Here is a 20,871-nt window from a genome sequence, read left to right on the forward strand (position 1 = left end):
ACCGAAGAGCGACGGGAAAATTCCTCCGCAGAAAACGGGTTCCGGTCGCGAGCCTATAAAAAACGGGTGGCGCGGCCCCGCTGTCTTTTCAGTCGGGCGCTGAGCGGCTCTTCGGAACATGTCTGGTGGCTCCGCGGACTATAACAGGTACGGCGCTGCCCGCGGTGCCCGCCGGCGAAGGTCATGCGGCGCCATGGGAGGTGTAGCGGCAGGCGTGGAGGCGGGGAACTCGGGTTCATAGGTGTTTGCCCGGGGAACGGCGCCCCTGTGCCCTTCGAGAAGCTTCCATGATGGGCAGGGCCACGGACTGCAGGGAGACAAGGGTACGGAGATGGAGTGGTGTGGCGGCTTTTCCCGAAGGCCCTTTGGATTTCTGGCGCCGCCCGTGCCGCACGGAGCTGACGTTTGGGGAAGGCCGTGGCGCAGGCCGCTCCCGTGCGGTGTAACCGGCCTGAAGCTTTATGTGCGGCCACGGGCGCGGGCGGAGGGAGGTGGGGGAGGGAGGCCGCGGCACCCACCGGCCACGACCAGGAGGTGCCGGGACCGGGCCGGCCACGGGGCTCGGCGAACCGTTGGCTTAGCCCCGGCCAGGCCTTTGCCCACGTCAATCACCGGCTTGCGCATTGTAAGGGGCGGAGCTCGGCGTGTGGCGCTCTCGCGAGACGGCCCGCCGCCGAGACCGGGGCGCGCTGGGGGAAGGGCCGGCCGCCCGGAGCTTTTCCGGCCGTCCCCGCTCTCGGCCTTGTCGGCGGGCGCTCGGGGGATAGATGGCGTGTCCTTCCCCGCCAGCTTCCTTTGCTGTTTCAGTAGGAAGTGACCACGCGGAGGGGAGGGGAGGGGAGGGGAGGGTAACCGGACGGGAGAGAGGCTGAAGGGCTGCCCCCTCCCTGAGGTGCGGATGGGGGGCTTGGAAAGGTGTTCTCTAACTGCGGTCTTTCTGTCCGCAGAGAACATGGCGGCCCAGAGGGAATGGAACCCGATGGTGTCATCGAGGTAAGAAATGGGTGTGGATTTTGAAGCTGTGGACCGGTGAGGTTGGTCATCCTATTTATTCCGTTTTAAATGTTTGTTTTTTATAGAGCAACTGGAATGAGATTGTTGATAACTTTGACGATATGAATTTAAAGGAGTCTCTTCTCCGAGGCATCTATGCTTACGGTTTTGAGAAGCCTTCAGCTATTCAGCAGAGAGCTATTATTCCTTGTATTAAAGGTAAAAGAATTCGTTGGCACTTGATCACAGCTAAGCATTGTTTTACATAGACCTGCATTATAAAAGGGCAAATAGTCTGGGGGACTAGTACCTACCTACTTGTATTCCTTAAAGTGAAATGATGGCAATCATCTTTCGGGACTGACCTGAAATGAAGAGAATACTCATTGCTGATCACTTGATTATTTGGGCATATTTCATGTTCCAAATGGAATACATAGTGTAAACTAGAAGTGACGGTTTGATGTGGGATCGGTAAATATGTATCCTACTTTTTTTAGGGTATGATGTGATTGCTCAAGCTCAGTCAGGTACTGGCAAGACAGCCACATTTGCTATTTCCATCCTGCAACAGTTGGAGATTGAGTTCAAGGAGACCCAAGCACTAGTATTGGCCCCCACCAGAGAACTGGCACAACAGGTATTGATAGTGTAGTTAAAAAACAAACTGCTTGCGTGTTGCATAGGTTTCAGGTTTCACAACTGAAGAATTCAAAACAGTATAAATTGGTCTTATCAGAAACCTCCTTTTAACTGTCCATGCATGCAGGGAGTTTTTGTTAAAAGTTAAGTAGGAACTGGGTGTGCAAGTATGGTTTGCAGGTTTATATAACAGATGGAGAAACTAAAGTTTTCTGTTCAGGGTGGACTAGATCTGGTCTCAATTTTAAGTTTAAATGCAGTTGTGCAACATGAAAACTGCAGTGACATGTTACTAGATTATGGTGCATCTTTTTGCATGATATGTTTTCAAGACTCACTGCTAATACAGGCTTTGAAGTACACATTGCTAATAAAACTGTAGGCTTTATTGAGGTCAATGTCACTGCCCTTTGGGGAAAATTAATGTAGCAATGATAGTTGTAGCTGTAATTGCAGAGCGTGGCCCACTATTTATGGCTCCCGACACAATGAAGAATAAAGGACATGTTTTTAGTTCTTCATCTAGCAGGTACCTGGGACAGTAGGATCCCAAGTTTGACAAGGCACAAGACATTGCAAGGGAATTATACCTCCAAGCAGTTAGATCAGTCTTCATTTTGAGCTTGGAAGTAGTTAAGTGCTATGCATGCATAAAAGCTCTGTGTAGACCCACATATTTGCCATTATGCTTTGGAAGTTTAGTCACAATCTGTAATTCTGTTGGATAATTAAGGCTTTTGCCTTTTAGATCCAAAAGGTCATTCTGGCACTTGGAGACTATATGGGAGCAACTTGTCATGCCTGCATTGGCGGAACCAATGTTCGCAATGAAATGCAAAAACTGCAGGCCGAAGCACCACATATTGTTGTTGGTACACCAGGGAGAGTGTTTGATATGCTAAACAGAAGATATCTTTGTAAGTATTGCTGTCAATTGAGCATAAATTTTTTTACTATAATAATTTTAAAATTTAGGGATGATAGTATGGTTTTCTTTTTAACAGCTCCAAAATGGATCAAAATGTTTGTTTTGGATGAAGCAGATGAAATGTTGAGCCGGGGATTTAAGGATCAAATCTATGAGATTTTCCAAAAATTAAATACAAGTATTCAGGTGAGCTTTATTTCACTCCCTTCAATAGCTGGAGGTCAGGTTTTTAATGCAGGAACTGTTACAATACAACTGAAGTGTTTTATTGTCGTTCCCCCTGCTTAAAGCAATTGATGCATAACTATCTTTGTCTAGCACAATTCCATAGCTAGGCAGAGACGCTTGGCCTCAAACATGGTTTTTTGAGTATTGTAAAACTTCAGCTAACTACTTGTGTGATACATCGGTTTTTTGTTTTTTTTTTAAGGTTGTGTTGCTTTCTGCCACTATGCCAACTGATGTGTTGGAGGTGACCAAAAAATTTATGAGAGATCCAATTCGAATTCTGGTGAAAAAGGAAGAATTGACCCTTGAAGGAATCAAACAATTTTATATTAATGTTGAAAGAGAGGTAACTTGTCTAATTACTAAACATAAAAAATGTAGCCCGATTTTTGACCTTCTTGTATAAGCACTGTGCTAAAATTGCAGAAACTAGGATCACATCTTGGTTTTTGTAATAATGCTAGCAGAGTACACACAAGAAGAAAAGTAACTGCACTAGATGATAAAGACTGGGGTGGACCTCTTTCTTAATGTCCAGTGTCCTTTGTCTTAAAATTTGGTGCAACATGTCTTCTGATCAGCCTAACAGCGAATTTTTAATTATTGTAAATTGTAAACAAAATTTAAATGACTTAACTTTTTCTTTGAAATATTGTAGGAATGGAAGTTGGACACACTTTGTGACTTATATGAGACACTGACAATTACACAGGCCGTTATTTTTCTCAATACAAGGCGCAAAGTGGACTGGCTCACTGAGAAAATGCATGCCAGGGACTTCACAGTTTCTGCTCTGGTAAGAGTGGTTCTACACTAGTAGTGGTAATTACAATGTCTTCTCTTATTAAAGCAGGATTCAGACTACAATATAGCTGTTAAGTGCTGTGTTGTCGTTCCCCCTGCTCAAAATAAAGTTGTTTCTTAACTATACCTGTCTGCTAGACTCCTGTAGCAGCCAGGGACGCTTGGTCTCATACATAATTGTTAAAATAAATATCGACAGACTGGTGATTCTTGAATGAAGGTTTGTTAATTTGCAGCATGGTGACATGGACCAGAAGGAAAGAGATGTTATCATGAGGGAATTCCGATCAGGGTCAAGCCGTGTTCTGATCACTACTGACTTGTTGGTAAGTAAATCTTAACTGCTCATTTTGATCTACCAAAAGTTTTATTTTGGGTGAAGGTTTTTTAATAACCTTTACCAACTTGGACTCTTTGGGAGAATAAAGACCACACTCCACAGTGGACTATATCACTAAACATATAGCCCATTACTATTTTGTGGCCTACATTATGTAAGTCTCTAGTTTATCAATTAGAATTTTAATACCATACCATTGTATTTCAGGCTCGTGGGATTGATGTGCAACAAGTGTCATTGGTTATAAACTATGATCTACCTACCAATCGTGAAAACTATATTCACAGGTGAGTAGATGTTACCTTGATTGTTACTGTATTGGTAAAATGAGCTCATGTATTTTCTACTGATTGATTTATCTGAAAGTTAACTTCAAGTCAGGGAATTGATTCAGTAGACAGTGTCAAATTGGTAAGATGAAATTAAAAATTGTACTTGGGAACATTGGTCATGCCGTGGGAAAACAATTGCAAACATTGCCCAAATTGTGGACTTGCATACCTATGGATTAGATTGTTTTAGTTTAGATCTGTTGGTCTTAGATTATTTTTGAGCTTTATTTTTTGTGATGCTCTTGTGTGTCCATGTGCTTTCTTGGTGACAATAGTTGGGATTTTCTTGGTGTTGTCTGGTAGCAATTTGAGCGGTCCCTGGTTTAGTTATAGTGGCTTTATCCCTAAATAAATTGAATTGTACTTTGTTATATGATGTAAAAAAAGACTTTTTAAAAAATACAGGAGTCGATAGCAGCAGTTGATGACGAGATGGCACTCAGAAACGGCGTTGACGTAATTTAGGACGTGGAATCATAAGCGAAACAGCACACTGTTTGAATAAAGAGCGAGTCGGTATTTATATTTGTTTTTCTTTTGTCAATGATTATTTATATTTTAAGTTGCTCCAGCCAAGGCATTTTTGTATATTAGCCTATTAGGTGGTTTTATATTGTCTGGTTTCTATCAGGAAGGTAGAAAGTTGCTTTGGAGGTAAACACGTTTGAGTAATTTGAGTTATAACGTGTGCAACTGAGCAAAAAGCAGTGATGAGTTTGGGTTACCATACCAAATACTTGTTTTCCCACTGGAAAAAGTTGTAAGCCTAGACAATAGTTAACCGTGCAGCATTTGTATTTACAGTTTACAGTTCCAGAAGTGCGCCGATATGGATTATATAACTGTTCTTTTTTGCTTCATCCCGGTGTGTTTATATCTGTCCCAGGCTGACTTCTGCTCTTGGCTGGCCCACTTTGGTATGGGCTTTTTTTTTTTTTTAATTTCACTACCCCAAACACAATACTGTCATCTGCTTTAAAAATAACAATGCTCAAGGCATCTGATAAAATCTCATTTTGCAGCCAGACAAGCTTTGAATCCTTTTGGCACTAACTGCAAAGGAAGATTTTTTTCCCTCTAGATATTGATTAGCAGATAGTGCTCCAATTAGAAGCACGAACTATAACCTTGATAAGTAAACAGCAGCTGATGGTTAACAAGTGGATCATCATGTTCAGTAACTCATGCATTGTTAGAAGTAACATTCTAATTGCTATTTTCTTTTCTTACACAGAATTGGCAGAGGGGGTCGATTTGGGAGGAAAGGTGTGGCTATAAACTTTGTTACTGAAGAAGACAAGAGGATTCTTCGTGACATTGAGACTTTCTACAATACTACAGTGGAGGAAATGCCAATGAATGTGGCTGACCTTATTTAATTCCCAGGATGAGATAGTTTTGAATGCAGTGCTCGCTGTTGCTGACTAGGCGATCACAACGTGCATTGTGCTTCTTTCTTTGGGAATATTTGAATCTTGTCTCAATGCTCATAACGGATCAGAAATACAGATTTTGATAGCAAAGCGACTTTAGTCGTGAGCTCTTGTGAGGAGAGTCATTGGCTTTATCCTCTAGAGTTAGACTGTTGGGGTTGGGTACAAAAGATGGGGTCTGTAAAATCTTTTTTTCTTAGAAATTTATTTCCTAGTTATGTAGAAATGGTTGTATTAGATGTTCTCTATCATTTAATAATATACTTGTGGACTAAAAGATATAAGTGCTGTATAAAATCAGCCAATTATGTTAAACTAGCTTATCTGCCTTTATTGTGTTTGTCATTAGCCTGAATAGAAGGCCTTTAAAATTGATTTTTTTTTTAGGAAGCATTTGAATGCATTTTGTTTGGTATTGTATTTATTCAATAAAGTATTTAATTAGTGCTAAGTGTGAACTGGACCCTGTTGCTACACCCCAGCAAGCAATCATATCCTAGGTAGGGTTAAACCCCCAGTAAAATTGCCATATTGCACATGTCTTAATGAAGTTTGAATGTTAAATAAATTGTATATTCACTTTAAAGGTGCTTTCATTATTTTATTGTAAAACAGTATGAATTGAATATGGTTTTAACAATTCTGGGTTAACTGTTGCATCACAGTGGCACAGAGGCTAATCAATTGCAGATGTTCATCAGCACCATCTGCTAAACACTTGTCAACATCCTGCAAGAAAAAGAAAAGGTTAGATAATTGTCCCTTTTAGGTAGAAGTATTCTGCTGAAATGTACAAAGGTGCCTACTTACAGCAAGTTTTTCTGTAATAATGGACTTTTGTTTATCAGAAAGAGCATCATTTTCTACAACTACATCATGAAGTTGATTTACAAGCTGAGTTGCTGCATGTCCTTCATCTATTAAGTCCTGTAACAAAATTACATGGTGTCAACATTTAATTTTTCTCTTCCCCCAAAGTTAGTAAAGTAACTTAAAACTTTTACCTTTACCACAGCTTCTAGCTTGTCAAAAGAGCCACTCTGACATGCAGCAAATATTCCATCAACTGTCTCAACTGGTATTACCTAAAAAGATAATTTGGGGGGGAAGGTAGTTTGGACATAACTCTGCCAAGCCTGTGCCCACTCCCTTCTGTTCCATGTTCCGTTGCTTCACTGTGTAAAATGACATAAAGCTGATAACTGCTATCCTGGTGGTAAGTCAATCCAGAGTTGAAAAGGCAAGAAACTAGAAAAGGGTCTTAATTCTGAGCTGATAGGTGATCCAGAAAAAGGTACTGGACCTGAAATTTAAATATGTTCTCCAGGTGGCTATGCCAATACATTAATCCAGTCACTACAATGCAATAAGGATGATACATTACTTTTAAAATCCTTGAAAACTAAGTTTGGACTTGCTGGCTTTAACAGTGGCCGATATCCTAGTGGCTGTCATTCCCCAAAGCAGTGGTTAAAGTAATTTTAAGGGAAAGTGCCTTTCTCCAAGGAAAGATGCCTCTAAAGAGATTGGTTTAAATAATCCCTAGTACCCAGAAAAAAGGGACTAATGCTGTTTAATTATGGTATGAACATGCAATAAAGCCTCAAAGGAGTATTCAAAGACCGGTGTGGCCCTCTATTTAACAAAAGATTTCTCTTAAAAGTTGACTACAAAGTTATGACTTTGTCAGAATAGACTACATACATTTATAAGGAAAGACATCAGAGGGGGGATGGATGTTGGAGGTATGGGATATCTGTACTAGTTTCAACAAAGATCCCTGCAACATTCTGATACTCCCAGGTTATTCACTTAGTACTGTTCCTAGCACAGTACTTGGCACATGCTATAGACTAAATGTAACCCCCTCCCCAATTTATGTGGAAAAAAAATCCCTAAAATATTCGGAGGTAGGCCTTTGGGAGGTGATGGGGTCATGAGGGTGAAGCCCTCATGAATGGGATTAGTGTCATAAAAGGGCCCAGGGAGCTCCCTTCTGCCATAGGAAGATGCAGGCCATCTATGAATTAGGAGTCCAAGAACTAGAAAGTGGGTCCTCACCACAGGGAATCTGGGCACCTTGACCTTGGACTTCCCAGACTCCAGAGTTATTAAATGAATTTCTAGAGTTTGTAAGCCACTCAGTCTGGTATTTTGTTACAGCACCCTGAGTGGACTAAACACATAACAAAGCATTCTATATATACTTGTTAGGTGAAAATTCTCTAAAAGCTGCCTAAAAGAATTTCAGAATAACTAATGCTCTTACCCCAGCAATGTCTGTGATCACTTTATCTGTGACCTCCTTCCCACCTGTTAATCTAGTAGCACTTTGAAGAAATGTAATGGCTTTTCTTAAATCTCCTTCTGATACTTGAACAAGACAAGACAGTCCCTGAAAAGAAAAAAAAGTGTTTTTGTGTGTTTTTTATCTGTGACGACCATTTAAAGTTTTTTGATCTTAATAAAGTGAAAAGCACTATGTTTTAGCCAAGAGTTACTGGGAAGAAATGAAATTTATTTCCATTTTTGAGGGAATATTATTAGTCCTATAGTTGGAGAATTCATGGAGACAGCCTCAGTCCAGTGGAAGGATAGAGATCTCTTGCCTTTGAAAGTTGCAGACAGATATTTGATACTTCTCATCCTACTTTTTTGATTACATAAAGAAAATTCAAATTATGGTTAAATTGTGTTATAATGAATAAAAGGCCTATATATTCTATCACTGTACCAGAATTTCATACCAAATAAGTTTTTGAAGTGGAGTTATTAGCTAGGAGACTAAAATCTTGTCATTATAGAGATTTGTTGCTGCAGAATTTGTATTATATGTATGAAATCTGCCCCAGTTTTGGGTCTCTAAAATACTAATAGATAATTAAATTGCTAATAGTAACAGAAAGACTAAATCTGTAATTCCTAGACATTACAATTGTTCATTTAGCTTAATTTTGCCTGAAGAATTGGCATCAGAAATTGAAGCAACACACATGACTCCTTTCAGGGCCTCTTCATATGCATTCATCAACATAATTAGCAAGTACAAGAACTAATAATACCTCATTGCTTATTTTGACATGTTCTTTATCAGCAATGTCTAGTAATCGCTGCTGTTGAATTTTATCTGACAGAGGTTTGAAGCGGAATTTAGAACATCTGGAGGTCAGAGGTTCAATTATTCTGTAAAATAAAGGAAAAAAATAAGTCAGTGTCTAAAAGAAGGATTTCCCCCAAAGAACTCATTTTTATCAAGATTTGATGGAGATATTAATATAGCCTTGAAACATTGATTTTTTTTTTCTCTCCTGGTTAGCAAAATAAGGCTGCCTAGCATCTATCTTTAAGGCAATATACATACCGACTGACATAGTTACAGATGAGACAGAATCGGGTGGTTTTAGATTCTTTCTCCATGGTACGTCTTAACGCTGCCTGAGCAGCTGAGGTCATAGAATCTGCTTCATCCAGAATCACAATCTTAAAAGGAGGACATGGCTTCCCACTGATTCAGAGAAACACATAGGAGTAATAATTCACCTATCATCATTACAATCTAATTTTATAACATACTCATCCTCCCAAAGAAAAGCCTCATGCCCAAGAGGAGTTACTCCTCTTCTCTCCCAACTCTCTCAGCCACAGGCAATCATGATCTCTACTTTCTGTCTCCAAAATTCCCTATTCTGGACACCTCTCTATATAAAAGCCTAAGTGACTGTCTGACCGGTAGCTTTGATGCACAATGATCACCAGGGGGCAGACGCTCAACGTAGGAGCTGCCAAGCTGCAGTGACTTGGCAGCTGTGGTTCTTGGATGATGCACCTGGAAGTAGAGAGGAGGGAGACCGATTCCCGGATACCTCAGGAGCCCTCAGGGGATGTCAGAGAGCCGGTTTCAGCCTGATCCCCACAGGCCAGGTCAAGGGACCCCACCGGTGCTCGAATACGTGCACTGGGCCTCTAGTTTCACATAAATGGAATCATAGGATGTCAATCTAACATGTTGTCTTTTATGATTGACTTCTTTCACTTAGCATAATATTTTCAAGGTTCATCCCTATTATTGCAGTGCTATTCATTACTTTTAAATAATATGGCAAATGGATATACTGCATTTTATTTGTCCATTCATTTGTTGATGGGTATTTGGGTCGTTTCCATGTTTTGACCATTATGAATAATCCTGTTATGAACATTTGTGTACATGTTTTGAATAGACATGTTTTCATTTCTTGTGGGTACATGCCTAGGAGTAGAATTACCGGGTCATGTGGTAAATCTATGTTTAACTTTTAGCCAAACTTTTCAAAGTGGCTGAATCTTTTTACTTTACAACCAGCAATGTATAAGGGTTCCAATTTCTCCACATCCTTGCCAATACTTACTATGTTCTGTATTTTTAATTATAGCCATCTTAGTGAGTGGAAAGTGGCATCTCATCATGGTTTTGAATGGCATTTCTCTAATGGATAATGATGTAGATGATGTTTTCATGTGTTTATCAGCCATTTGTGTATCTTTGAAGTAATGTTGGTTCACATACCTTGCCCATTTTAAAATTAGGTTGTCTTTTTATTATTGAGTTGTAAGAGTTCTTCATATATTCTTGATATAAGTGCCTTATCAGATGATTTATATGCATTGTCAATTCAAGGTGGATATCAAAAATTAGTCATTCACTTCCTATAAATTCTTAATGTGTGCTCTGATATAAATTTAAATATATGCCAGGAACCAAAAATTTAATCTTGAAACTTTGCCACCTGAGGAGTATAAGTAGTTGGCTAAACATCCGTTTAATTTAGGGCAGTCCTATTTAATTATTAATAACTGGAGGCCCGATGCACGAAATTTGTGCAAGAGTAGGCCTTCCTTCTCCCAACTGCCAGCACTGGCTTCCCTCTGGCACCCGGGACCCAGGCTTGTCTCTGGCTGCCAGCAGGCACCCGGGATCTGGGCTTCCCTCAAGCTGCTGGCAGGTACCCAGGACCCGGGCTTCCCTCGCAGCCCCGGCTTCATCCAGAAGGACCGAAGGACATCTGGAAGGACCTCTGGTCTAATTAGCATATTACGCTTTTATTATTACAGATACCTCCTTTTTCATTCTAAAAGCATCCCAGTTTGGACAAGAACTTATATGGTCACCCTACTATGAAATACACACTGAAGCTTAATAGAGTTGACTTTTTAAAAATAACACAATAGCAAAAGTCAGGATTTTTGTTATGTGTGCACACCCAACTATCACATTTGAATTAATAAATACTCCTTAGACAAAATATCAGTAGAAAACCCTTGACAGCTAAACAAAATTAATTATAATGGAAAGTTTATTTCTGGCTTTAAATAATTTAGATAAAAATATGGTCCAACATGAAAAAAGTTGTAAATTTGGCAGAAATATGTATTTTAAACAACACAATGACATGGTATGGAGAAGAGAAACTTACTCTGAACGACTTCCTGATACAGTTAATTGAGCAAAATTCTTCACTTTCTCTCTAACTACTTGTATTCCACGTTCATCAGATGCATTTAACTCAAGAACTCTTAATCGAAAAAGTTCATGCCTGTAAAAATGAAGCAAATATGAAATGTCATAGAGCATGTAAGTAACTGAGGTTTAACCACATTTTAACATTTGCACATCTTGCAGTAGTTTAAAATCCACCTACTAAACAATATGGATAGAAGGTACACAATTGCTTCTGTATTTTCTCTTTTGCAGAGACATACAGTTAACATTTTGGCTTTCTTCCATGCTTTTTAAAAAATATAGGTAAATGATATCACATAATATATAAAATTTTAAATCAATTTTCCACTTTGTATTGTATCATAATCATCTTGCCATCTTGCAACCAATCAAAATACTATTTTTATAGCTATGTGAAGCTCCCGAAATGCCATTATAATAGCTATATGACATTTCATCTTATGACTGTACCACCATTTACTTATTTAACATCCTTCTATTGTTAGACGTTTATTTTTAAGTAGGTTGCAATTTTAAATAATGCTGCAATACAGTACATTTTGAATTATTTCCATAGGGTAGCTTACTATAAGTAAAATTACTAGGCTAAAACATGAATGATTATTTTAAAGTGAGTTTATTTATTTATTATATTTGTATTGATATCAGAGAGGAAGGGGGAGAGAGAAACATTAATGATGAGAGAGAACCATGGATTGGCTGCCTCCTGCACACACCCTACTGGGGACCAAGCCCCCATCTTGGGCATGTGCCCTTCACTGGACTCGAACCCAGGACCCTTCAGTCTGCAGGCTGACACTATCCAATGAGCCAAACTGGCTAGGGCTTAACGTGAGTTTTTAAGAAAATTATTAAAAGTAATTCACTGTAGGGAAATCTGAGAAATCAAAAGATAATTAAAACAACTGGCACACCCAAAGCACTATTTTGAAAGATTCCTTCTAGTAATTTTTGTACTTATTTATACATACTTTTAATAAAAAAACTAGATTTAAATGTTTTATTTTTCCTAAATATTTTTCCAAAAAGCTATCTTTGCTATGTTGGAGCATGTTGCATGGGTATCAGACCCAAGCTAATATCTTTTCTAGGTAGAGGGCTCCTAAACAATGGTTGGCTAAGCCAAGACAGAATCTAAGAAGAGGACTCTAGGAAGGTGGCTCACAGAGATTTTCTATACCTAGAATCACGCTGTATCAGTGACCATACACTCTGCTTACACTCAGGATGCCTGAGGGTAAGAATCTGGTCCAGCCACTCCAGAGGCAGGGCCTAGGAAAGCCAGTGCAAGAAGGAACTCCAGAGGTGGTGCGGTCAGTAGCATCAGACACAACAGATTTGATCATACGAAACATGTTAGCGCAATAATTAAGAGTGTGATGAAATGATTGATGTGACTGGAGACAGGCTGGGTTTTCTGGGCCCAAAATCATAATAAATAGTGATAAGCCCTTGCCAGTTTGGCTCAGTGGATGGAGCATTGGACTGCGAACTGAAGGGTTGTGGGTTCGATTCTAATCAGGGGCATATGCCCAGGTTGCGGGCTCGATCCCCAGTGAGGGGCGTGCAGGAGACAGCCGATCGATGATTCTCTCTCATCATTGATGTTTCTCTCCCTCTCCCTTCCTCTCAGAAATAAAAAAAAAATATATATATATATAAAAATATATTAAAAATATATTTATATATATGTATATATATAAAATCATGCCCTGGCTGGGTATCTCAGTTGGTTAGAGCACCATCCCATTCACCAAAAGGCTGTGGGTTCAATACCTAGGTTGCAAGTTTGATATCTCGTCAGAGAGCATACGGGAGGCAAGTGATCTATGTTTCTCTCATCTCTCTCTCTCTCTCTATCCCCCTCCCTTCCTCTCTCTAAAAATCAATGAAATCATATTCTCAGATAAGGATTAAAATATATACATATATATACAAATATATACATATATATATACATATATATACATATATATCATGGGGCTCCCTGTGTGTAATATATTCAAACACTGAATAAGGTTCAGAATGAAGGTCACAAAAGATGTAGGCAAGCAAATTTACTGGAGGAGAGGAACTGGGAATCGGCCCACTGGATTAATAAAACATTCAGAAATGAAAACAAACCCAACAATCTCACAGAAAAACCAAATGCAAATTTTTAGAGAAAGAAAAGCAGTACCAGATATTTTCAGTGTCAAGTCTAAAAGATATTTCAACTTACCCAAAGAGTTCCCTCGCTGCTGCCAAAATAGTGGATGTTTTTCCAGTTCCAGGTGGCCCATAAAACAGGAGATTGGGGAGCTGTAGAAATTAAATTTTTTTAAAATTGTACTCTGGCACAAATAAAGGAAGACTGAAAATGTCTGGAACACTGTAATAATTTCCCCAATAGAGTGGGTACGTATCCTATATAATAAAGAGCTAATATGCTAATTAGACTGGACAGCCAAATGACCATCCGGACAACATTCCAGACGAAGTCAGGGCTGCGAGGGCCAGCCGGGGCTGCGTGGGCCAAGCCCCTTGCATGAATTTTGTGCATTGGGTCTCTAGTATCTTAATAAACAGGTTTCTTAATATAACTGGTATCACAGTATTCAGTTCTAAATCCTGCTTTTCCATATAATACTACTAGTGACCCAGTGCATGGATTCGTGCACGTTGAAAGGAAATTAATTAGAAGGTGGCTGGCAGGGCGTGACTGGGTGAGATGCCCCATCACACTCTAGAGCCAACCTCCCAAAGTCCCTCCCCGGTGTCTGTGGAGTGAACGAAGTCCCTCCGGCAGGTGGGGTCCCTCAGCCTGGCGTGCGGGGATCAAGCCGAAACCAACTCTCTGACATCCCAAGGGGCCCCAGAATGCGAGAGGGCACTCTGTAAAGTTGCTGTTGTACAGTGTGTGGAACGCAAATGCAAGTGGCAAGTGTGCAGTAAACCAGATTCAGGGCCAACAGCGTCCCAGCAACAACATAACCCATGGCCTAAGGGGAATCACTTGGCCTTGGAGGAATTGGGCTCCCTCCTCTCTGGTTTTGGGGTGTGTCACCTGAGAACTGCCCCCCGGTGGTCAGTGCGCATCATGGTGACCAGTTGGAAGGTAGGAGGCACAGTTAGCATATTAGCCTTTTATATATGTAGAAGATAGATGACTTCTTCCCCAATATGTTTTTCTAATACCTTAAATTGAATCATATTTATGATTGTTCTATTCCTGATTTACTTAGGTGGAATTTTCAAAGCTGAAATTAGAAACCTTTTATTTCAGAACCCCAGGCTTTTGCCAGGTCCCTATCCCACCCTTTCGCTCAGCATTGGGCAAGATTTTATACTTGATAAAGATGTCAGTTATTTCAAAGTGGAAACAGAACAAAGGAGTAATTGGATTTGGCCAATACTGAGGAAAAAGGAGTGAAAAAACATATTAGGGCTTTGAATGAGTTGAGACTGCAAAAACAGAAACATTAAAAGAACTAAGCATCTAATAATGCCAGGCAGTATTCCACATCATGATCATGTACTCTGTAGGATGCCTGCATATATCAGGGAGAATTCACTAGAGAAAGAAGGATAAGGTTAAATAACTGGTTATCTTCTTTTATACCTTAAATATAGCTAGCTTGGCTCCTTATAAAGCAGGCAATTGATCTGTGGTACAGATTAATAAATGTAAAAATTTCTAATGAGCTCTCTTACAAAACTGTACATTCTTCAGTATGTCCTTTCATGTAGGGAAATAATTGCACATAGGAAACTAGGCAGTCGTTTATTTGCTTCTACTCTTGCCTAACCCCCAACCTCCACCCTTCCCCATCCATTCATTCTTTACCCAAATTAATGTTGCTCTGCTTGTTACTTAAAACTATTCACTGGCTTCATATTTGCATGTAGGAAAACAGAAGCAGACAAACAAATCGACTGGTTTACCATAATCTTTAAGGACATCCATAATCTGCTCACCACTTCTCCTACCTCACCCAAGGATATTTTTTCCACTGATTTTTAGAGAGAGTGGAAGGGACGAGGGTGGGAGGGGGGTGAGGGGAGACAGAGAGAGAAACATTGATGTGAGAGGGACATATTAATCACTTGCCTCCCACACGCTGCCCCCAACAGGGGCCGGAATCAAACCTGTAACCCAAGTACTTGCCCTTGACCAAGAATTCGGTGTGTTGGCTGCTGTTCTAACCTCTGAGCACCACTGGCTATGGCAAGAGAAATATTTTGAATAGTTTTATAAATATAACTTCTTTCAAAATATGCACTGTTGTACTGTAATTCCAGGAAGAGAACAATGGCAGCAAAAACCACAAGAATCTCTATTTCAAAGCAGCCAGGGTAAGAGGAAGGAAGCCAATCTAGGGAATAAAGCAAAAACCAAATACTACTTTCATCTGTAACTTTTCTCTTCCTTCCCTGAGTTCTTAAAGCACTTTATCATATGCAATTTTAAACTAATTTTTAAAAATTAAATCTTTATTGCTGAAAGTATTACGTATGTCCCTAAACTGCTAATTCTTTATATGGGTTTAGTTTGTCTCTGAATAATCTAAAGCAGTGGTAACCAACCTTTTGGACCTCACGGACCACCAGTGGTCCGCGGACACCATTTGGCAACTGCTGATCTAAAATACAAGTCACCCAAGGGCATTTTATCCTACTCATCAAAGTAGGAGACACAATGCTATAAGCAGACTTAAATGCTCAATTTTTTTGTATGGTAGTTCAAACCAAATCCTAAAATTAGGTGAAAAATTATGCTTTTTCCTTTTCAGGTATAGTTAATGTTCAATATTATTTCATATTAGTTTCAGATGTACAGCATCACGGTTAGACATTTATATAATTTAAGAAGTGATCCCTCCCCCATAGGTTTAGTACGCATCTGGCACCATACAAAATTATTGACTATATTCCCTATGCTGTACAAAATTGCCCTGTGACAATTTTGTAACTACTAAAGAAATTACACTTTCAAAGAAACTCTTGACTCTTCTTTACAGCACATATCGTTATCTAGAATTCTCTTACTTATTTGGCTTCTATGTTTACTCTATTGTTCCCCACCAAAATAAAAGTTCATGAGCAAAGAGATCCAGTCTGTCTTGCTCAATGGTCTATACTTGAGTACTATATAACAATGCCATAGGATAGAATTGGAGATGCTCAACAAATACTTGTTGAACTAATCATCCATTGTACAAATAGTCATCAAGGCCCCGCTGTATACATATCATAGTATTTAAAGGGGGTGGGGGTTATAAAGGAAGAGGGTGAATCTCCCAATGACATTAAACATCATCTGCTACTCACATCAGCTCCTTCTAAAGACTTTTTCAGTACTGCAACCACTTCTTCCTGGAAAGCAACTTCATCCACACATTTTGGACGACTGTAAAAAAACAACAACAAAGGTTATTTTGTATATTATAGTAGCCACAGAGAAATTTCCAAGTGTTCTTTTTGCTACAATACTGATGATAATTCTCATATTGGTAATGAGAAACTTTCATAATTGGAAGTAGGTGGAAACGCCATTTGTACCTTAAACAAATACATACTAAAGGAGTGAAGTAATTTTTCACTTTTCAGACACATAATTTGCATGTTATGCTTACCAAAATTAAAAGGATTTTACTACACTACAAATGCCAAGTGCTTAAAAATTTAAAGTGAACACTTGCCTAGAAAGTAATATGATATATATATATATATATTTATCCTCACCCAGGGATATGTTTTTTTTTATTGATTTTTCTAGAGATAGGAATGGTGGGAGAGAGAGGGGGGAGAAGAGGAAAGAAAGAGAGGGAAACATCAATGTGAGAGAGAAACATTGGTTGCCTCCTATATGCACTCCAACCAGAGACTGAACCCACAACCTAGATATGTGCCCTGAATGGGAATCAAACCTATAACCTTTTGGTGCTCGGGATAATGCTCCAGTCAACTGAGCCAGGGCCGAAAGTATTATATTTTGACAAGATCATGCACTTCAGGTGAAAAAAGAGAACTATTTAGTAACCTCATGATAGGCAACTATTTTGGTTAATACAGTTACATAAATATAGTTATTATATTTTTAATTGGTTAATACCAGTTTTTTCCATTAACTGCACAAAAAATGCATATCTATTCACTTCACTTAGAGCTAACAAAGTAAGTTTAATCAATATGAAGTATAACATATAATTTTCTTCTTAAATCATTAACTAATGATTTTAAGAGAAGCTTGAACAGATATACTTCCAACCCTAAGATTAGGCTTTGTGCTTAGTTTACTAATCTGAAACTCTCTGAGTCATATTTTTCTAAGTACTTGGATCAGAGCCAGGCAGGAATTTCATGTTAGATAATGTTTTCTAGAAAAACCAGTGTATGTTATAAACCAGTTTTTTATTCAAATACTTGCAGAGGCCAGGTAGACAACAAGAGTGAAGAAAGCAGAGTATAAGGCAAAAGAAAATAGGGACTATGGTGAATTGAGGAACACATGACCTTTCCAAAATGAGAAGCAGTATCCAAGTCCATCTAACTGTTGTCAGGTGAGAATTTGCATCTAGAGGCTGCCTAATCTCCTGAGGAGCTGAAAATCTAGATTTTTTTCTCCCCTTGCATAATATATTTTTTAAATTTAAAAATATCTAGATTTTTATGTGAAACTTGCCGTTTTTAAAAGAATTGTCAGCGCCAAACAAAACATGAGGGCCTCTAGGGTCTATAAGCAATCTGCAAACCCTTGGTAATTGAGGCTACACCCGGAGTTACAACTACTATTTGTCATCCTACTACTTAGCTGATTGAAATTTTTTTTTTTTAATATATTTTATTGATTTTTCACAGAGAGGAAGGGAGAGAGATAGAGAGAGTTAGAAACATCGACGAGAGAGAAACATCGATCAGCTGCCTCTTGCACATCCCCCACCAGGGATGTGCCCGCAACCCAGGTACATGCCCCTGACCGGAACCGAACCCGGGACCTCTCAGTCCGCAGGCTGACGCTCTATCCACTGAGCCAAACCGGTTTTGGCTAGCTGATTGAAATTTAAGTGTGACTTCAAGTGTTGTTTTTGCCAAAAACGTATAAAAAAAAAACAAACTCAACAATTTCCACCTATCATTAATGAAAGGGGAATAGATTACTTGAACTTAAGTAGAACTCCTGATCAAAAGCCGGCTTATAAAAAAAGTTATGTTTTCTTCAATGCTGTATGTATCCCGGCCCCTAAAACCATAGACCTGAGTTATACAGAAGATCTTAGTTCATAAATAAGGGAATTAAATTAGATCATTCTAAGGTACCTTTCAGTACCAAGGTTCTACGACTTAACATCCTTGGGTGATTTTCAAGGACAACATCTAAACCAAGCAAATCATCCCCCATTAAGAAAAAAAAAAGGAATTAGAAATGTAATTATTAACAATTTCAACAAAACCACAAGAGTTCTTACTATTTTTCCACCCAAGGAACAGGTTTGGCTTTCTTGTTCTCTCCACTGCTTCCAGCAGTGGCAGCTACTCCTCGATCCTTGGTCAACGGTGGTTTAGTACTGATGGATGTGCCTTTTAAAAATGCCTGCATGGTTACTTCACCCTGACCAGGTGCAAGACAGAAAAAGAAAAGCTCTTTGGAAACCATTATGAAGAAGTACCGCTTGAAAGTGCACTTTAACCTTGTGCAAAGATATTCAATAATTACTTATTTAGTAAAGAACACCAACCCCATGACCTAGCACCCTCTGACTGCATTGTGCTGAAGGCTGCAGGGACATAAAAGAGGTCACAGTGCTTAGGGAAATCAGAATATATTTACAGTGAGGAGGTGACAGAGTAAAGATAAATCTTATGTCAGAAAAATTTGAGTTCCAAACTTTTTGATAAAGATGATGTCATTAATGGCCCAACTCTACATGGGCCTCTATAGCCTCTTCCCTTTGATCATGGGCCTAGTTCCAGTTCAGACTCTGGAATGGGCTCAGCAGTTAGGAGTGCTGGGACCACAAAGAGAACCTCCACTTTGGGGGATGGGGGGGGGGGGCAGAAGCTAGAGCTCCACTCAAGGGTCTGTTTTACTGGCAGCGCCAATTACTGGCTTCAGAGGCTTTTTTTTTTTTTTTTTAACATTGATTTCAGAGAGGAAGGAAGAGGGAGCGAGATACATCAATGATGAAAAGAATCATTGATGGCTGCCTCCTGCATGGCCCCCCCTTCCCCCCTCCGCCCCCACTGGGGATCGAGCCCGCAACCAGGGCATGTGCCCTTGACTGGAATCGAACCCGGGACCCTTCAGGCCGACGCTCTATCCACTGAGCCAAACCAGCTAGGACTCAGCGGCTTTTTTTTCTTTCTGGGGAGAGTCCTACCATCCCGGAGTCTGTTGTTAAAATGGAAATAGCTGTTTTTGCTCATTTGAAGAAATCAAAACATGGCAGAAAAGCCAGAGTTTAAAAAATGCATGCAAAAATCTCACCCTGGAGATAACCAGTATTAACATTCAAGTAAACAGAAGTACGTTTTTTTAGGGACAGAAAGGCATCCTTCGCTTGCCTGAAAACTCCCAGCGTTAGTGGCCATTCTGTATTTTTCACTGCTGTGTCCCCAAGGCCTAGTGCACTGACTGGTACATGACTGATGCTCCATAATATTTGATGACTGAATTCAGATTTGAGACACAAGCTCCCCTCCTGTACAAGGAGCTAAGGCCTGTTCCATAACTGAGTTAAATCAAAGAACTGTGCAAACACGTAGCTCTGTGCTTGGCCTGCGGGTATATCCTCAAACAAAATACAACGCTAATATCTGTGAACAGCTAAGGTTTGCAATGTGTTGAATTCCTCCATCCCCGCCACAGGCTGCTCTATAGCAATACATCCCAGAGCAGGACTCGGACAGATGCTGTCCGGTGCCTCCATGTGCGGAAGGGGTAGGAGGTAGCCGGGCCGCAGCGCGGTCCAGCTCCGCGCGCGCCACTAGGTGGGTGCAAGGCAGCCCAGGGGCATGGCGGGCGCGGGAGTGGAGCGGGGAGAAGGCGGCCTTCGCCGGCTCTCCAGCTGGTCACCTGTGATCCCCCGCTCTCCGCGCGCGTTCCCGGGCACCGCCTGGGCCTTCCAGCCGCCCGACCCCGAAGCGAGGACGCTGCCGGCTGGTTCCCGGGGTTCCCGGACGATGAAGGGGCGAGGCGGTGTCGCAGTCTCAGCTCCGTTCCCCAACCTGAAAATAAGAGGCTCCGGGAGCCGCGAGCGGCCTGACACGGCGACTGACCTGCACAGCCGCCTCAGTTCCCGCCACGGAGGGGCGGGCGCAGGGCAGGGCGGGAATTCGCGGGTGCCACGTCACTTCCGGTCCGCCGCGCTCCCGCCCCCGGTTAAAGGAGCCGTTTCCTCCGGAGGAGACACGCAGGCTTTTAGGGATGCGTAGATTGGCACCGAGTGACTGAAGAGGTGGAAATATAACACACCCCGTCCCCGCGCACTCGTCCCACTGGGGCCTGGGGCCTCGGGCCTCCGGCCGCGACCGACAGGAGGAGACCTGGCGCCGGAACCCGCCTGCTCTGCGCGCCGGGAGTGGGGGGAGGGGGAGGGGGAGGGGAGGAGTGGGGGTGGCGTCGGCCGCTGCTCGCCTACCCCGGCGGTTGGGGGAGCGGGTGCGGGCCTCGGGAATCCCGCGACCACCCA

The 20,871-nt window shown here is 40.9% G+C and overlaps 3 protein-coding genes and 5 non-coding genes across 13 annotated transcripts in view; 7 read left to right on the top strand and 1 right to left on the bottom strand.

Annotated features, from left to right (window-relative positions):
* Window positions 1–20,871, top strand: part of LOC132230218 (kininogen-1-like) — a 433,809-nt gene that overhangs the window by 52,859 nt on the left and 360,079 nt on the right. The window lies entirely within an intron of this gene.
* EIF4A2 (eukaryotic translation initiation factor 4A2) lies at window positions 22–6,286 on the top strand. 3 transcript variants are annotated; one of them, XM_059687307.1, is made up of 11 exons: window positions 22–147; window positions 948–993; window positions 1,080–1,212; window positions 1,494–1,633; window positions 2,384–2,552; window positions 2,640–2,749; window positions 2,994–3,137; window positions 3,450–3,587; window positions 3,832–3,921; window positions 4,143–4,222; window positions 5,502–6,286. In XM_059687307.1, the coding sequence occupies exons 1-11, from the start codon at window positions 119–121 to the stop codon at window positions 5,644–5,646; spliced, it is 1,224 nt and encodes a 407-aa protein (XP_059543290.1). In that variant the 5' UTR covers window positions 22–118; the 3' UTR covers window positions 5,647–6,286. The 3 variants fall into 3 exon arrangements, with proteins under 3 accessions (XP_059543290.1, XP_059543292.1, XP_059543291.1); XM_059687309.1 differs by lacking the exon at window positions 5,502–6,286 and adding an exon at window positions 4,673–4,783; XM_059687308.1 differs by lacking the exon at window positions 22–147 and adding an exon at window positions 175–323.
* Window positions 1,324–1,392, top strand: LOC132232266 (small nucleolar RNA SNORD2). Its single transcript, XR_009452383.1, has one exon. It is a non-coding gene; the product is annotated as a small nucleolar RNA SNORD2 (small nucleolar RNA).
* On the top strand, window positions 2,796–2,922 carry LOC132232130 (small nucleolar RNA SNORA63). Its single transcript, XR_009452277.1, has one exon. It is a non-coding gene; the product is annotated as a small nucleolar RNA SNORA63 (small nucleolar RNA).
* Window positions 3,184–3,361, top strand: LOC132232261 (small nucleolar RNA SNORA81). Its single transcript, XR_009452378.1, has one exon. It is a non-coding gene; the product is annotated as a small nucleolar RNA SNORA81 (small nucleolar RNA).
* Window positions 3,639–3,770, top strand: LOC132232129 (small nucleolar RNA SNORA63). Its single transcript, XR_009452276.1, has one exon. It is a non-coding gene; the product is annotated as a small nucleolar RNA SNORA63 (small nucleolar RNA).
* LOC132232169 (small nucleolar RNA SNORA4) lies at window positions 3,951–4,087 on the top strand. Its single transcript, XR_009452312.1, has one exon. It is a non-coding gene; the product is annotated as a small nucleolar RNA SNORA4 (small nucleolar RNA).
* Window positions 4,665–20,502, bottom strand: RFC4 (replication factor C subunit 4). 4 transcript variants are annotated; one of them, XM_059687310.1, is made up of 11 exons: window positions 20,256–20,501; window positions 18,649–18,791; window positions 16,511–16,589; window positions 13,422–13,501; window positions 11,154–11,273; window positions 9,062–9,205; window positions 8,763–8,883; window positions 7,970–8,095; window positions 6,705–6,785; window positions 6,511–6,627; window positions 4,665–6,429 (listed from the first exon to the last, which is right to left on the bottom strand). In XM_059687310.1, exons 2-11 carry the CDS (start codon window positions 18,777–18,779, stop codon window positions 6,334–6,336), a joined length of 1,095 nt encoding a protein of 364 aa, XP_059543293.1. In that variant the 5' UTR covers window positions 18,780–18,791; window positions 20,256–20,501; the 3' UTR covers window positions 4,665–6,333. The 4 variants fall into 4 exon arrangements, with proteins under 4 accessions (XP_059543293.1, XP_059543295.1, XP_059543296.1 ...); XM_059687312.1 differs by lacking the exon at window positions 11,154–11,273 and having other exon boundaries at window positions 20,256–20,502; XM_059687313.1 differs by lacking the exon at window positions 7,970–8,095.

This window comes from Myotis daubentonii, chromosome 3 (assembly GCF_963259705.1).
Source record: "Myotis daubentonii chromosome 3, mMyoDau2.1, whole genome shotgun sequence".
Classification (NCBI taxonomy): Eukaryota; Metazoa; Chordata; class Mammalia; order Chiroptera; family Vespertilionidae; genus Myotis; species Myotis daubentonii.

Excerpts from the sequence above, each read along its gene's own strand:
- RFC4 (XM_059687310.1), bottom strand. The coding sequence starts at position 18,779 with ATGCAGGCATTTTTAAAAGGCACATCCATCAGTACTAAACCACCGTTG. Across the intron at positions 8,884-9,061 it reads ATCTGTAACTATGTCAGTCG|AATAATTGAACCTCTGACCT; the intron begins GTATGTATATTG and ends TTTATTTTACAG. Across the intron at positions 8,096-8,762 it reads ATGTCAAAATAAGCAATGAG|GGACTGTCTTGTCTTGTTCA; the intron begins GTATTATTAGTT and ends TTTTCTTTTCAG.
- EIF4A2 (XM_059687307.1), top strand. The coding sequence starts at position 119 with ATGTCTGGTGGCTCCGCGGACTATAACAG. Across the intron at positions 2,750-2,993 it reads AATTAAATACAAGTATTCAG|GTTGTGTTGCTTTCTGCCAC; the intron begins GTGAGCTTTATT and ends TTTTTTTTTAAG. Across the intron at positions 3,922-4,142 it reads TGATCACTACTGACTTGTTG|GCTCGTGGGATTGATGTGCA; the intron begins GTAAGTAAATCT and ends ATTGTATTTCAG.